Below are 17,639 nucleotides of genomic sequence, written 5' to 3'. Positions count from 1 at the left end.
CTACCTTCAGGAGCACTGTCTCCCTCCCCCACATTAGTCAGTTTAAAGCCCTCCTGATGAGGTTTCTGAGATTTTTTGCAAAAACATTCCTCCCAACCGTTGTGAGGTGCAGCCCATCGCTTGCCAGAAGTCCATCTTCAAGAAACTGCATTCCGTGATCTAAGAATCCAAACCGTTCCTGTTTACACCATTTGCGAAGCCAGTTGTTCACTTCCACTATTTTTCCCTCTCTCCCTGGGCCACGTCGTTCAACTGGGAGGACAGATGAGATGACAATTTGTGCATTTAATTGCTTCAATTTCCTGCCCAGAGCCTCGTAATCTCTTTTGATCTTCTGGAGGCTATTGCTTGCAGTGTCATTGGTTCCCACATGAACCAAGAGGAAGGGGTATTTGTCAGTGGGTTTTATGATTCCTTGCAGTCGTTCAGTTACATCTTGGATCTTAGCCCCGGGGAGACAGCACACTTCCCGAGACATCTTGTCAGGCCCACAGATCACTGCTTCTGTTCCCCTCAGTAGGGAATCCCCTATCACCACTACACGCCTCCTCTTAGGTCTGGTCGGGGTTCTTCCGTGAGCTGTCCGTTCCAAGGTCGCCTGCACATTCCCTGAGGGCTGACTTTGCTGCTCGTCTTCATATACCTGATCGACTGTAATGAGGGAGAGATCCTCAAATGGAGTCTGCTCTTCGTCTTCCATGCTAGGGGAGAGGACCTCAAAGCGATTGTGTATTTCTAAACAATCAGAGTGAACCCTAGGCCTCCTACTTCTTTGAGTCACGTTTCTCCATATATCTGGCTCCTGTGTTGGTGAACTAGCCTCCTTCTCAGGGGAGTCCCCTGTCTCCTCCTTGGTGGAGACGGTGTGCTCTGTTGCTTCCAAGAAGAGCTCCAGCTCTCTAATTCTTTGGAGCGTAGCTACACGTTCCTCCAGTTGCTGGACTTTGTCTTGTAAGAGGGCAATCAACATGCAATTGCTGCAGGTAAAGCTGCCTGCAACCTTTGGCAAGATGGCAAACATTGCGCAGGAACCACAGGCGACTGCAGCTGTTCCCTCACCCTCCATCTTGAGAACGTGTCGTTGGGGCTGACTACAGCGGTCCTCCATCATAAAAAGCATGAAGACAGGACAAATAAATCCCCCCCAAAAAAACCTAGGTCTCCCCCAACAAACGTTTAAGACTAGCTCCCTAAATCTAAAAGATGGATCAAACTGCGCGCGCCTCTGACCTTTGCACAGGGAGAGCAGCTAATCAGCCACAAGAAACACGCACAAGAAAGCCCTTTTTGCACCTTCTTCGGCTGCTGCCCTACAAGCTCTGAATGCCAAAAATCGCTTCTATGCAGGTGCAATTTTTGGTATCTGGCCATGCACAGAAGCGATTTCCAGTGCCGCGGACATGCGCAGATGCACTGGCCCAGACCACAGAGGATCTCTATGGGAGTGATCCGGCCCATGCCCGGTAAGCCTTGCAGACCCCTGTTCTACTTCATCCTCATAGGTCAGACTCTGAAAAACCAGTTACTCAAATCTGGACTTTGGTGGATCTTTGGTGGGAAGAATTTCATAATTTGGGGTGGGATAGTGGAGCAGCCACTGAGAACAGCTGCTCCTCCCCCCTCCCCATAACCCTTCAGGGTCTGATTCCCTGTGTATGCAAAAGGGACCCTAAATTGTATCCTTTCTCATTATTCTTCCAATATTGTCAAGGGTGGACCACTAGAATTTTTAAAACAAGTCTCATTCCAGCCTCAAGTCAAGGCTTAAAGTTAGGTTCCTCTGCCATATGCCTTGATCTATTGCATTCACTCATGCCGCTTGAGTTTCAGTCAGATGAATAGATTTGACATATTCCTTATTTAAGGAGAAGGGGAAAATTTTCAAATGGTTTTTATGGCATGTCTAGTTTCCTCCCCTCTCCCCCCGAGGAGAATCGGAAATCAATGTTGCTACCATCTGTGGAAAGGGGCTATAGATTTGTGACAGTTCCTGGCATACATCATTTCGCAATTCAATTATGCAGTTTGTGACGCTGCAGCAAGGGATATTGATGGCTTCTGAACTCAACTCATGGAAGGGATTCGGGCCAAAAGTTGGGCCAAAGAAGCAAAAAATATAGCAGGGGATTTTTGGGGCCTGGTGAAATCCTGAGGTCAAGAGACTGAGTTCTCAACTACATATCTTGTTCGACATCTTTGTAAATTACTTAGAATCATAGAATCATAGAATCATAGAGTTGGAAGAGACCACAAGGGCCATCGAGTCCAACCCCCTGCCAAGCAGGAAACACCATCAGAGCACTCCTGACATATGGTTGTCAAGCCTCTGCTTAAAGACCTCCAAAGAAGGAGACTCCACCACACTCCTTGGCAGCAAATTCCACTGTCGAACAGCTCTTACTGTCAGGAAGTTCTTCCTAATGTTTAGGTGGAATCTTCTTTCTTGTAGTTTGGATCCATTGCTCCATGTCCGCTTCTCTGGAGCAGCAGAAAACAACCTTTCTCCCTCCTCTATGTGACATCCTTTTATATATTTGAACATGGCTATCATATCACCCCTTAACCTCCTCTTCTCCAGGCTAAACATGCCCAGCTCCCTTAGCCGTTCCTCATAAGGCATCGTTTCCAGGCCTTTGACCATTTTGGTTGCCCTCCTCTGGACACATTCCAGTTTGTCAGTGTCCTTCTTGAACTGTGGTGCCCAGAACTGGACACAGTACTCCAGGTGAGGTCTGACCAGAGCAGAATACAGTGGCACTATTACTTCCCTTGATCTAGATGCTATACTCCTATTGATGCAGCCCAGAATTGCATTGGCTTTTTTAGCTGCTGCGTCACACTGTTGGCTCATGTCAAGATTGTCAATACATGTCAATACTTAGATGAAGGAATTGAGGGAATGCTCATCAAATTTGCAGATGACACCAAACTGGAAGGGGTAGCTAATATGGCTGAAGACAGAATCTGAATTCAAAATGATCTTAACAGATTGGAGACCTTGGGCCCAAACTAACAAAATGAATTTCAATAGGAACAAATGTAAGGTTCTGCTCTTAGGCAGGAAGAACCTGATGCACAAATATAATATGGGAGACACCTGTCTTGCTAGTAGCATATGTGAAAAGGATCTAGGGGTCTTGGTGAACCACAAGCTGAACATGAGTCAACAGTGTGATGCAGCTGCAAAAAAGCTAATGCTATACTGGGCTGCATCAACAGAAGTCTAGTGTCCAGATCAAGTCATATTACCTCTCTATTCTGGCTTGTTTCAGTCCCCATGTGGGGACTATGTCCAGTCATGGGCACCACAGTTTAAGAAGAATGTTGCAGAGGAGGGAGATCAAAATGATAAAGTGTGGGGTAATTGAGCATTATGATGAATGGTTAGAAGAATTCAGTATGTTGAGCCTGGAGAAGAGAAGATTGAAAGATGAAAGGATCTTGTTTTCTGCTGATCCAGAAAGTAGGACCTGAACCAACAAGAAAGGAGATTCCAACAAAACATTTGAAATAAGTTTTAGTTGGTAAAAGCTGTTTGACAGTGGAACCAGCTCTCTTGGAAAGTGGTGGACTCTCCTTCATTGGAGATTTTCAAACACAGATTGCATGGGATTCTTTAGCTCTGATTCCTGCATTCAGGGGGTTGGACAAGTGACACAGGGTTCTTTCCAACTCTACAAATTCTATGATTCTATGAAATCAAGAATTCCAGGTTCAAATTGTACCTCAGCCATAGACCTACTAAGGAAACTTAAACCTGGCTGCCCTTCTGCCCTTCTTAGGACAAACTGTCATGTTTTACGAGTTTATTGTAAAGATTAGAAATTAATATTTCAATGTTAGGTTTTTTTAAGAGGCCTTTTACACCTAGAATTTTAAATTTTTGATGGCTGTTGAAATCTTGACTTAAAAAACCCAACAACATCCAGCTTCCTGGTGAGTGAAGGGCTATACCCAGGTATTTAAAGCGGGTGACCTGCTCTTTTTTTTATAATATATTTATTAAGGTTTAGGAATTTATATAAAACAGAAAAAAACAGAACAATAAAAAACAAAAACAATAAAAATACATACAACCCAAACAAAACACATACAAAACAAGTATAATTTCCATCCCTTATATTCATAAAACTTACTTTCCCGACCTCCTCATACCTCCCCTTTCTGTATTCCATTCTCTAATTAAGTCAATTCAGCAAATCCTTCCCCTAATTTCTGTATAATTTTTAGCCTTTCTTTTCTTAATCACATAATCATTACAGCTTTTAACCCCTTAATTTCTGAATCAACATCGTTCTAGCCTTCAATAATTTTACAATGTTTCTTAAGATAGTCCTTAAATTTCTTCCAGTCTTCTTCCGCCGTCTCTTTTCCCTGGTCTCGAATTCTGCCGGTCATTTCTGCCAGTCCCATATAGTCTATCACTTTCATCTGCCATTCTTCCATGGTGGGTAGATCTTGTGTCTTCCAATACTTTGCGATGAGTATTCTTGCTGCTGTTGTAGCATACATAAAAAATGTTCTGTCCTTCTTTGGCACCAATTGGCCGACCATACACAGGAGAAAGGCCTCTGGTTTCTTCAGGAAGGTATATTTAAATACCTTTTTCATTTCATTATAAATCATTTCCCAGAAAGCCTTGATCCTTGGGCATGTCCACCAAAGGTGAAAGAATGTACCTTCAGTCTCTTTACATTTCCAACACTTATTATTAGGCAAGTGGTAAATTTTTGCGAGCTTGACTGGAGTCATGTACCACCTATAAATCATTTTCATAATATTTTCTTTCAAGGCATTACATGCTGTAAATTTTATACTGGTGGTCCACAACCGTTCCCAGTCCTCAAACATAATGTTATGACCAATATCTTGTGCCCACTTGATCATAGCTGATTTAACTATTTCATCCTGTGTATTCCATTCCAACAGCAAGTTATAGATTTTTGACAACTTCTTAGTTTTGGATTCTAGTAATTCTGTCTCCAGTTTTGATTTTTCCACCTGGAAGCCAATTTTCCTGTCGGACTTAAAAACCTCCATTATTTGATAGTAATGGAGCCAGTCTCGCACTAAAGCGGGTGACCTGCTCAATCTTATGTCCGTCGATGTACTTACCATACACATGATTTGGGCCTCTTGGCAAAGACCATGATTTGGGGTTTTTGGCAGTTGAGATCCAATTGGCTCTCTTTACAATATGCAGTGAGTGTTTTCATGGCTGTTTTAAGGCCAATCAGTGTTCTAGAGAGGATTGCAGTGTCGTCTGTGTAAAGCAGCACCGAAATAGGATTTCCTGTAAGTTTTGGAGGATGGAAATTTATATTGCGGAAAATAAGGGATCATATCATTTATATAATAATTGAATAAGGATGGGGCCAGTATGCATCCTTGTTTGACTCCTTTCTCGGTTTCTATTGCATTGGGTAAGTGGCCTTGGGAGGTACAACACACTTTTAATGAGGTCCCTTCATGTAACATGTGTATTAGGTATAGCAGGCATCTATCTAGTGTGGAGGTCTCCACTTTTTCCCATAGCTTTGTTCTGGAAATAGAGTCAAAAGCTCCTCTGAAGTCAATAAAGGCCACAGAAAGAGAAGCAGTTTTACTAGATGAGTACTTCTCTATTAGATGTTGGAGAACTAAACATTGGTCGATGGTCGAACGACCCTCTCAGAATCCCGCTTGCTCATCTGCAAGAATGTTTCCTGCTTGGCAGGGGGTTGGACTCGATGGCCCTTGTAGTCTCTTCCAACTCTATGATTCTATGATTCTATGTTTTCTTGTTGCAGCCAGTATTGGAATTTCCACTGCAAGTGTCTTGCGTACAATTTACTTATTATGTTGAGAAGACTGACTGGTCTATAGTTGGCAGGATCGTTTTTTTGTTGTTGTTTTTTTGCATTTTGCACAATGATTGTTAGTCCCCAGTCTTCAGGAATATATCCATAGGTGTCTATGCCAGGTTAGGGAATGGAAGCCAGGTTATTTCACGTGAGCACTAAAGGTCCATATAATCCCCTCTTGGGATTCAGGCGGTGGCCATTGATTTCTAATGTGGTACCCTCTCTGCCAGCACGGAGGCCAAAGAGGTTAGAAACTTGGAGGATACTGCATGGACTATCCCTGTCCTAGGAAGTCTAATGCCCTGTTAGTGGCAGACTTTGGGCTCTCAGATCTGAGTGGTGCCCAGTGTGATGCTAAAATTCCGGGTGGGGGCACCTCCATTCTACAGCATTGTGGTGGCGCCCCGTGCAGTACAGCACTCGGTGTGGCTGAACCAATTGTGCTCCCTTAAAACTGCCTCTGGCCACGTGGCATGAGTCTCTCTCTAAATCCCTAGATTCAGTGACATCCAGGAGTTAAGTATCTTTTATAGCACTTGCTTTGCAATCCCCCCTGGGGGGGGGGTAATTTTCTTTGATCCAAGCGTGTGTTGGGGTCTACTAAAGAAGGGAGGGGCTCCTTTTCCCAAGGATTCCCCACCAGGCTCTGGGAGATGGCAGAAGAAAAAGTTACAAAGGGCTTTCCTTCTTCTTCTGGGGACTTCATCTGTCACCGCCCTCATTCACGATAAAATCCTCTGGCAACTGTAGTTGCCGATCAACTACACAATGAAAGGCAAGCCAAGTCATTTCCCATTAGTGATGGTGGGGGAAGTTCTGCTGACCATCACTTTCACACCCAAGGGTCCTTTGACAGAAACAGCTCCCAGGTTGCACACTGCCAGGTGCCTGGGAGGTAATGAGATGGTCGGTCTGCTGCTGCTGCTAACTGTGCCTGGCTCAGCTGGGAAAATTAGGATTGCAGCACCTGTGCCCCACCCCCATGGCATTTGAGACGGATGCTGAAGATAAATGGCAGCCAAAATGGCAATCACTCTTCATTTCTGAAGCTTCTCTGAAATGGGGGTTGTTTTGACTCCATCAGCTATTGGCATGGGGAAAGTGATGAGGTATCTTCATTTCCCCACACAGCCTTCAGCAACCCTGGTAAGATGGTATGTGGAGGAGGCCCTCGCCTGCAGAGCACAGTGATCAATTGGCTTTATAATGGGTGAGGTGCTCTTTCAGGTTACATACGCTTCAGGTTACAGACTCCGCTAACCCAGAAATATTACCTCGGGTTAAGTACTTTGCTTCAGGATGAGAACAGAAATTGTGCTCCGGCGGTGCGGCAGCACCGGGAGGCCCCATTAGCTAAAGTGGTGCTTCAGGTTAAGAACAGTTTCAGGTTAAGAACAAATTAAGTACTTAACCTGAGGTACCACTGTATTCTGGTCCCTAGCTGTAAAGGCCTTTATACACCAAAAACAGTAATAATAATAATAATAATAATAATAATAATAATAATAATAACAACCTCAACAACAACAACAACAATAATAATAATAATAATTTATTATTTGTACCCCACCCATCTGGCTGGGCTTCCCCAGCCACTCTGGGCGGCTTCCAAATTTTTTTAAAATACTCTAATACATCAAACATTAAAAGCTTCCCTAAACAGGGCTGCCTTCAGATGTCTTCTAAAAGTCTGGTAGTTGTTGTTCTCTTTGACATCTGGTGGGAGGGCGTTCCACAGGGAGGGCGCCACTACCGAAAAGGCCCTCTGCCTGGTTCCCTGTAACTTGGCTTCTCGCAGTGAGGGAGCCGCCAGAAGGCCCTCGGAGCTGGACCTCAGTGTCCGGGCAGAACGATGGGGGTGGAGATGCTCCTTCAGGTATACAGGACTGAGGCCGTTTAGGGCTTTAAAGGTCAGCACCAACACTTTGAACTGTGCTTGGAAATGTACTGGGAGCCAATGTAGGCCTTTTAAGACCAGTGTTATGTGGTCTCGGCGACCACTCCCAGTCACCAGTCTAGCTGCCGTGTGACCTTAGACTGCAATTTGTACTGTGATGTATGGAACATATAAAATTGTCTTATACAGAGTCAGACCATTGGTCCGTCTAGTTCATGGGTAGGCAAACTAAGGCCCAGGTGCTGGATCTGGCCCAATCACCTTGTTTTTACATGAGTAGAATGTGTCCTTTTATTTAAAATGCACCTCTGGGTTATTTGTGGGACATAGGAATTCATTCGTGTGTGTTTTTTCAAAATATAGTCCGCCCCCCCACAAGGTCTGAGGAACAGTGGACCCGCCCCCTGCTGAAAAAGTTTGCTGACCCCTGGTCTAGTTCATTGCTGTCTGCATTGATGGGCAGTGGCTTTCCAGTGTTTCTGACAGGGGACATTCCCATTCCTACAGGGAAATGGTGGGGACTGGAATGGGGAGCTTTTGCACAGAAGACAAGCGCTCTACTACTGAACGACAGTCCACCCCAAAAGGCAGAGTTGCATAGTCACAGAACATGTGGTTGTGATCAGGTATTTGGGAACGAAAACAAGGAGCGGCATTTAATCGCCCACATCTCCCCATGCTACTCACTGATGAGTTCAATTACTGGTTATATAAGTGGCCAGACTCTGCATTTTGCAGCTCTCCCCCCTTTTTCTTGTATTTTTGTTTTTGCAGCACTACGCATTCATTCTTGACCTTGTTCAGTGTAATAAATAATAATAATAATAATTTATGTATACCCCGCCCATCTGGCATCCCCAGCCATTCTGGGTGGCTTCCATCAGAATATTAAAAACAGAATAAAACTTCAAACATTAAAAACTTCCCTAAACAGGGCTGCCTTCAGATGTGTTCAGTATATTCAGACATAACCAACATCTTCAACATAATTTGGCTCAAAGTGAAGTTCAAAGCTGAATTGCAGGCATTCTCATTTTTAACAAAATCTCAGTGGAACTTTGCAGAAAATCAAATTAATTTCAGTTAGGAACTTCACATAACTTTGGGTGGGGATAGGGCAGTCTAGTCTCTTGGGCTTGCCGATTCGAAGGTTGGCGGTTCGAATCCCCACAATGGGGTGAGCTCCTGTTGCTCTGTGCCAGCTCCTGCCAACCTAGCAGTTCAAAAGCATGTCAAAGATAAATAGGTACCACTCTGGCAGGAAGGTAAACGGCATTTCTGTGAGCTCTGGCACTTGTCATGGTCCTCCGTGCACCAGAAGCGGTTTAGTCCTGCTGGCCATATGACCCGGAAAGCTGTCTGTGGACAAACGATGGCTCCCTCGACCTGAAGCGAGATGAGCGCCACAACCCCATAGTCACCTTTGACTGGACTTAATCGTCCAGGGGTCCTTTACCTTGTTTACCTTTACCTAGGGCGGTCTAGTTCCCACAGTTGTCAGTGGAATTTCAAATCAGACTTGGAAGCATCTCTTTGAGCAAAATCTTTAACGAATATTGAGGAAAGCCAATAGATTATTGAGAGTAAGAATATTTTTTCAGTAAGATTTCAAATGCCACATCAGTTATTTATTCATGATGCGTTTATATCCTGACCTTTTTATAGATTAGAACTCAGGGCAATGGACATGAGGTTCCTTCCCACATGGTTGACTTGACTTCCCAGGCATTGACTTGAAACAGACATGCTTTGCTTCAGAAAGTGTGGTTAGATATGCCTTCAGACCTTTGTCATCAATAAGATTTTTATCATGAACCAGGACAAAATTCAGGATATGAAGCCATGTACATGAGTGAAGTGTCAGAGGAGGAAGAAGAACCAGCTTCAGTGATGAGCCCAAGTGACGCCCCTTTGCACCAAGAGCCCATCTCTCTACCATCTCCCAGTGTGAGGAGGTTGTACTCCCATCATCCAAGGCTTTTTGCCCAGAAGTCCCAATGAAGCCACAGGGGCCACCATCCCAGTGAAGCTGATGGTTGCTTAAGCAGGCAAAGCCCCTTTAACTAAAAAGCTAACCATCCAGACAGGTATCACTCTGGGACTCTAGCTGAAGCAACATTTGAACCTGCTCATACAATTTTCCAACTTGAGAGCCTGCATGGGAGCGCTCTCCAGGGCGCTAGCTAGAACCTGAACTAAACTTTGAATTGCTTTGCCCTGAGCTTTGCTTTAGTTTCGTTTGCTGAGCCTTCAGTACTAGTCTGTCCCTCCTCAAATTGCTTGGTTTAAGGGAGCTGTTTGCTTTTGCTGTTGAGTCTGTGTACATTTTTCCACCTGCTGTTCAAACATTGTTTTTATTTGGTTGTTTTATAGTTATTGTACTTTCCCTTTTATGTTCTCTACACGGCTTCCAGAGGCCTTTCTGGGGTGGTTTATAAACTATAATGTCAACTATCAAATAATAAATAAATGTGATGGGTCTGACCTAATGTAGGCCCATTAGCATCTGGTTCAACATGAAGGTGTTTTGACAGAGCCAAATAGCATTACTGAGCCAAAAATAGCTGTTAAAATGTGGTTTTTAAGAAGGCTGAACCAAAGGTTATCCACAAAAAGCTTCACACCTAAATTTGAGCACAGGAGACATGGAAAAGCGGGGCTGAATGCTACCTGGCAATTTTCAAGGGGGTAAAATTGGGGGAACCATTACTTCACATTACTATTGAGCTCCTCTCAGAAGCCCCATTGGTGACCACACTTTTCTCACCTCAAAACCCCTCAGATGTTACATTACTTGGTGATGTAGTGTCACTGTGCTGGAGGCTTCTGGGGGCAAAAAGGGGTGCAGCCATTTTGTTACAAGAGTCCCCACCAGATCATTACTTTGTCATGATGTAGCATACTTCCTGGGAGGGGGAAGGCAAAGAATAACTCAGTGCTGAACATTAATAATAATAATAATAATAATAATAATAATAATAATAAATTATTATTTATACCCCGCCCATCTGGCTGGGTTTCCCCAGCCACTCTGGGTGGCTTCTAACAAAACACTAAAATACAATAACCTATTAAGCATTAAAAACTTCCCTAAACAGGGCTGCCTTCAGATGTCTTCTAAAAGTCAGATAGTTGTTTATTTCCTTGACATCTGACAGGAGGGCGTTCCACAGGGCGGGCGCCACCACCAAGAAGGCCCTCTGTCTGATTTCCTGTAACTTGGCTTCTCACAGCAAGGGAGAAGGCCCTCAGCGCTGGACCTCAGTGTCCAGGCAGAACGATGGAGGTGGATACGCTCCTTCAGGTATACTGGGCCGAGGCCGTTTAGGGCTTTAAAGGCACCAGCACTTTGAATTGTGCTCGGAAACGTACTGGGAGCCAGTGTAGGTCTTTCAAGACTGATGTTATATGGTCTCGGCAGCCGCTCCCAGTCACCAGTCTAGCTGCCACATTCTGGATTAGTTGTAGTTTCACCTTTGTAGGTCAACTTCAAAGGTTGCCCCATCTAGAGCGCATTGCAATAGTCCAAGCGAGAGATAACCAGAGCATGCACCACTCTGGCAAGACAGTCCATGGGCAGGTAAGGTCTCAGCCTGCATACCAGATGGAGCTGATAAACAGCTGTCCTGGACACAGAATTGACCTGTGCCTCCATGGACAACTGTGAGTCCAAAATGACTCCCAGGCTGTGCACCTGGTCCTTCAGGGGCACAGTTACCCCATTCAGGACCAGGGAATCCTCAAAACCTGGCCGCCTCCTGTCCCCCCAAAACAGTACTTCTGTCTTGTCAGGATTCAACCTCAATCTGTTAGCTGCCAACCATCCTCCAACCACCTTCAGACACTCACACAGGACCTTCACCGCCTTCACTGGTTTCGATTTGAAAGAGAGGTAGAGTTGGGTATCATCCACATACTGATGAACACCCAGCCCAAACCCCCTGATGATCTCTCCCAGCGGCTGCATGTAGATGTTGAAAAGCATGGGGGAGAGGACAGAACCCTGAGGCACCCCACAAGTAAGAGCCATGGGGTCTGAACACTCATCCCCCACCACCACTTTCTGAACACTGCCTAGGAGGAAGGAGCGGAACCACTGTGTAACAGTGCCCCCAGCTCCCAGCCCCTCTAGATGGTCCAGAAGGATGTTATGGTCAATGTGTCAAAAGCCGCTGAGAGATCCAGCAGAACTAGGAAAAAGCTCTCACCTTTGTCCCTAGCCCGCCGGAGATTATCGACCAGTGCAACCAAGGCAGTTTCAGTCCCATGATGAGGCCTGAATCCCGACTGGAAGGGATCCAAATGGTCCGCTTCTTCCAGGCATGCCTGGAGTTGTTCAGCAACCACTCACTCAATCACCTTGCCCAAGAATGGAAGATTTGAGACTGGGCAATAGTTGGCCAAATTGGCAGCATCTAAAGATGGTTTTTTAAGAAGCAGTTTGATAGCCGCCTCTTTCAGCAGGTCTGGGAAGGCTCCCTCACAGAGAGAAGCATTCACCACCCACGAAGCCCATCGCCCAGCCCTTCCCAGCTAGCTTTTATAAGCCAGGGTGGGCAAGGATCAAGGAGACAGGTGGTTGGTTTCACTCCTCCAAGCAGCCTATCCACATCCTCGGAGGTAACAGATTGGAATTGATCCCACGCAACTTGACTAGACAGGACTCCAGCACTCTCCCTCCCCAGCCCTGCTCCCACGGTGGAGTCTACCTCTTCTCGAATCTGAGTAACTTTATCCACAAAAAAACTTTGCAAAATCATTGTGGGAGATCATGTGGCCCGTACTAGGCCCCAATGTAGCAGGTGGTTCCATTAAATTGCGAACCACCTGAAAGAGTCTCCTGCTGCTGTTTTCTGCAGATGCAATAGAGGCAGTGAAGAAAGTCTTCTTCGCCATCGCTACCGCCACTTGGTAGGCTTGACATTGAGCTCTAACCCGTGTAAGCTTCAGAATGAGTTATCCACCACCGGCACTTTAGCCGTCTCATCGATTGTTTCATCACCCTCAGAAACCACGGGGCTGGCTGGGCTCCATGCAATCAGAGAGGGCGCTTCGGAGCCAGACAGTCGATAGCCCTGGTTAACTCTGCATTCCAACGGGCCACCAGGGAATTAGCTGAAAGGCCATCAACATGGGATAAAGCATCCCCTACCACTCTCTGGAAACCATTTGGATCCATTAAGTGGCGGGGGTGGACCATCCGAATTGGTCCCACCTCCCTGCAGAGGGGAAGGGTCGTGGAGAAGTCCATTTGCACCAGGAAGTGATCTGACCATGGCACTTCTTTCATTTTGCTTTTACTTAATGTCAGATCACCAACATCCATAGAGGTGAACACCAGGTCTAAGGCATGTCCGTGGCTATGGGTTGGGCCAAACTTAATCAGGGACAGCCCCATGGAGGCCATGCTTTCCACAAAGTCCCAATCGGTCCCTTGTAAGGTTGTGTCGGCATGGATGTTAAAATCCCCAAGGACAACCAAACTAGGTGTCTCCAGGAGAACATCCGCCACAACCTGAAGCAGCTTGGACAGGGAATCCTTGGTGCAGCGGGGAGGTCGGTACACCAAAAGGAATCCTGTACTGCCCCTATTGCCCAACTTTCAGAATATGCACTCAGAGAACTGGGTGTTCCCAATAGGATGCCTGGTGCAAACTAGTGACTTCCTAAAAATCACTGCAATCCCCCCTCCCTGCCCACAAGGCCTGGGTTGCTGTTCATAAGAGAAACCTGGTGGACAAGCAGCGGCAAGGACCGGCCCATCTGCTTCACCCAACCAAGTCTCTGTTACACATGACAGGTCAAGTCCTCCATCCATGATGGCAGTGGATGGCAGTGGTCTTATGAATCATTGACCTGGCATTGCACAGCAGCACCTTCAGGTCATGTGGGTATCCCTTGCTGATTCTAGTATCCGTCTGGTCAGGACCAGACCCGGAGGCAGGGATAGTCCTCAAACAATGACTAAACCTGCCTCCTCTGTAATGACACGGTCTGGTCTTAGCATAACTTCTCCTCCTACCCGTGATCACTGAGATCGGTTGTCCCAGTGCATCCCCCCTTTGGAACATGCCCCAGCCATTTTGTTGGCTGGGACCCACTCCCCGGCAGCCCTCCCCTTAAGAACAAAATAAAACTCAAAATAAAACAATACTAACAAAAAACTGTAAAAATTACAAACACATCAAAATCAAACAAATTCCCAAGCCCAACCAAACATCCATCCCATCCCACCCCCCCAAAAAAAAAAATTCAAAAGGGAAGAAGAAAATTTCAAAACATTTTAAAAAGAACTCTGCGCCCCTCCGAGTCCTCCTGGACAGCAGCAGCAGTAGCAGCAACCGTCCTTATGAGGCCTGTCAGGCCCCGCCCTGGGCCAAGTGGTGAGTGACAGGAGCGGGGCCCTTAGGCACTCACGCAGGAGTCCTTCCTATGCACTGGAGATTGCTGTCCATTGGGATTTGTGGGGTGGAAGGAGGAGAGGCCAACAGGATTTGGAGCCAGAGCCAATGACAGGCAGAACCAATTAATAGTTTTGTCCCAGTCTTCCTCCCTACTGCTGAGATGTAAAAGGGGCAATACTGAGATCAAGGAGGATGGAGCTGGCAGACAAGGCAAGCCCCTTGACTACTTGTAAGTAGGAAGGAAGGCAGGTGGGGCTGGCTGAGGGCAGGCTGAGGTTGGTGGGGCAATTCCCCCTGCCCCCCAGTGGGCCAGCCTCCACTGTTCCTATCAGTAGTCATCAAGACCAAATCTGGTAACCATTTGGCAGGAACACAAATGATCAGAGTTGCCTATATTCTGTATGTACTCCAGGTATGCTAGCTTTCCATGTATGGAAATGAGGACCTGGTGCTCAATTTGCCATCCCAATGGCCTCTGGTTCTCATCTCTTTTGAAATAAAGACAGTATCTAACATGTGGGGTGGGAAAGTGTGAAGGCATATAGGAACATAAAAATAAACAATGCAAAGAAGATGCAAATAGACTTAAATAATTTATTCTGGGCACCAGATTTGGTAAATTGGGGAGATGGTGCAGTATACAGAAGGCCCCAGCAATTGCCAAGGCTATTAACACTGATACTGTCCGTTTCTTAGACTGTACCTCCCAAAAGAAGTTTGCATCCAATCATCCTATATAAGCCAAGTGCACTGAATATGCTATTGCTACTTAACATATTTTAATAGATTGCCAACATAAAAAAAAAACTTTTTTTGCAAGTCCACAAGTGCAGGTCAAGCAAAATCTTTAGAAACAGCCTCTACAAAATTGGGGGCCGACATTAAGATGCCAATGGTACAAATTATTGTGAAGACCGAAAAAGCCATCAAACAGAGGCGGTCCACAACAGAAGCAGCAAACTTCCATTCATTGCAAATGGCTTCTGCCTCATCCTGGTCTCGAAACCTGTTGGCAATATATCGGACCTCCTCTAGGATCTTTGCCAGTTCTGGGTCAGTTTCAGACGGATGTCCACTGTGAAGGAGGTTGTCTTCGTCAGTCGGGGAGCAAGTCATTCTCCCACAGATCACACCGGAATCAGTGGTAGGGGTGCAATGGACACCTTCCAGGCCTCTGAAGCCTATGTAGAGCATATTCCCATTACTGGATTGCTGCCCACTCACAGTGTTTACATCTATGCTGGACATACTGCATCGACGCTGTTTATGCTGGCATGCTGGTCGCACTTTGTCCTCCCCTGGTCTTTTCATTCTCAGGAACCAGGCACACCAGTTGAGAAGGATGATTCTGGTCTGGGAAACATGTATAAAAACACACCGTAGCTATTATATCTTGGAAGATATCTGACCCCTTGCATGTTACTTGCTTGTCTAGCAATGGTAAGGTCATTGACCAATGAGCCCTGTGCCTGCACTCCACTCTGGTTCATACATTCAGTTAGGGGCTAGCACTACAAGAGTGTGGAGGAGGAGCAGTCTTTAAAGGGGAGCCCAAAGCACAGTGGAAGAGCACATTCTTAGCATGCAGGAGGTGCCAGGTTCAATGCCTAGAATATCCAGCTGAAACAGGGATGGGCGCCTGTGGCTCTCCAGATGTTGCTAGATAACTTTAGGAAGAAAGTAAGTGCTGTTGGACTATGAAATGGACTACTGTAGAAGGTGGTGGACCCTCCTTCACTGGAGGTTTTTAAATGGAGGTTGTATGGCTATCTGCCAGGGATTCTTTAGCAGTGATTCTTCATTGCAGGACCCCTGGGGTCCCTACCAACTCTACAGTTCTATGATTCTTTCCATCCCTACCTGTGACCCTCCAGATGTTATTTGACTCCTGCTTCCATCAGCCAACATGGCCAATGGTAAGGGATGATGGGAGTTTTAGTTCAGCAACATCTGGAGGGCCACATGTGCTAGTTACATGACTAGCCAGTCACATGAGGCCAGCTTACACAATTCTCCCCTCAAAAGAGTGAGGGAAAGATCATATTAATTAGGTACACACTTGGATGGCCCAGGTTGTACTGGATGCTACAAAAAGGCTCCTGTTGCTTCTCTACTTCTTCTACTGCCAAACTGTCCTAGCTGAATGTATGAGCAGGGCTGGCCCACCCATGAGGCAAGATGAGGCAACCGCCTCAGGCAGCAGGATCCACGGGGGCAGCAGATTCCAATTTAGATCTTTCTCTCCCCGCCCCGCCCTGTTCCTGATGTAGTTCTTCCCTCACCCTTTCTTCCCTAGTGAGGAGAGGGGCTCCATTTTGGGGTCCACCTCAGGGGCCAAAATGTTTTTGGCTGGCCCTGTGTATGAGCCAGGGTCTTGTGAAATCAAACCTCCCCACTGGCCTCTGAGCCACACATGTGCAAAGTGTCTTCCAGATAAACTACTTTACAAAAACCTTTTTGTTCAGATCTCTCTCTCTCTCAAACTCTCCAAAATCAAAATACTGTTTTCAATCAAATTTAACACACTATTTTTAATCATCTTCAGTTTTGCATTTTTTTATTGACAGTTCAAACTCTCTCGGTGCAGGAATGTTTAAGAGCTATTCTTAAACCAGATGTTGGGGATATATATATCACCTAATGCAAAAAAAAGATCTCACAGAAACTCATAAACCACTTTTGAATATCCTGTCTTCATCCTCTCTACTGTTTGTTTGTTAAGAAACTACCTGGTGATTAGCAAAATCAATGGTCCATCTTGCCTAGCACACTCAGCCCTGACTGGTAATAGCTCACAAAGGTCTCAAGCAGAAGTCCTGAGATCATTTTTATGGGAGGGCATCATGATGGACCTTGATGCCTGAAATATACTCAAAGTCGCAAAGTGATTTCATGCTCTTTATTCAGCTCATAGTGGTGAGGAGGAATGAATGAATGTCCCCTCAAAGTATCTGCTTCATATACATTATTTACACAATGGGCTGCACATGATTGGCTAATTCCGGAATTCTACTGTAAGCCAATCAGGTTGTGGATTCACTTCTATCTGGAGCATGATTGGGTGGTTCCTGCCAACCAATCATACTGCTGCATTGTTCTAGGACCAATCAGACTGCTGCATTCTGAATCCTATTGTTCTAGGACCAATCAGACTGCTGCCTTTTGGATCCTATTGTTCTAGGACCAATCAGACTGCTGCAGTTTGGATCCTATTCAACTCAGTACATAACAATGCCTTAGTCCATACAGCCTAACATACTGCCTTTCATTTGACAACATAGAAGTCTGAAGACACAAATGCATACATATGTTTGTTTGGGATGAGTAGAATCTGCTCCAATGGCTGAGATCTGACTGCAGTTTGAAGCACGTCCAGCCACTTCATAAGGAAAGATTTTTAGAAATGTTTTTTGAAGTTAGAAGGATAGGAGACCAGGGACCAGGCAGAAAAATCCAAGGTTCAGGTCCCCTGAGCCACTCACTAGCAATGCTCCT

The 17,639-nt window shown here is 45.7% G+C and overlaps 1 protein-coding gene across 4 annotated transcripts in view; it reads right to left on the bottom strand.

Annotated features, from left to right (window-relative positions):
* Positions 1-14,724: 14,724 nt before the first annotated feature.
* Positions 14,725-17,639, bottom strand: part of CHRFAM7A (CHRNA7 (exons 5-10) and FAM7A (exons A-E) fusion) — a gene marked incomplete at its 5' end in the record, with an annotated part of 92,848 nt that continues 89,933 nt past the window's right edge. For all 4 annotated transcript variants that reach the window (XM_083586731.1, XM_083586730.1, XM_083586732.1 and 1 more), the window contains one exon: positions 14,725-15,497. In XM_083586731.1, coding sequence (XP_083442857.1) covers positions 14,979-15,497 — 519 coding nt within the window. In that variant the 3' untranslated portion in view covers positions 14,725-14,978. The remainder of the gene's footprint in view (positions 15,498-17,639) is intronic.

This window comes from Podarcis filfolensis (assembly GCF_964270895.1).
Source record: "Podarcis filfolensis genome assembly, chromosome: 14".
Taxonomy (NCBI): domain Eukaryota; kingdom Metazoa; phylum Chordata; class Lepidosauria; order Squamata; family Lacertidae; genus Podarcis; species Podarcis filfolensis.
This window is presented reverse-complemented; position numbering and strand designations above follow the sequence as displayed.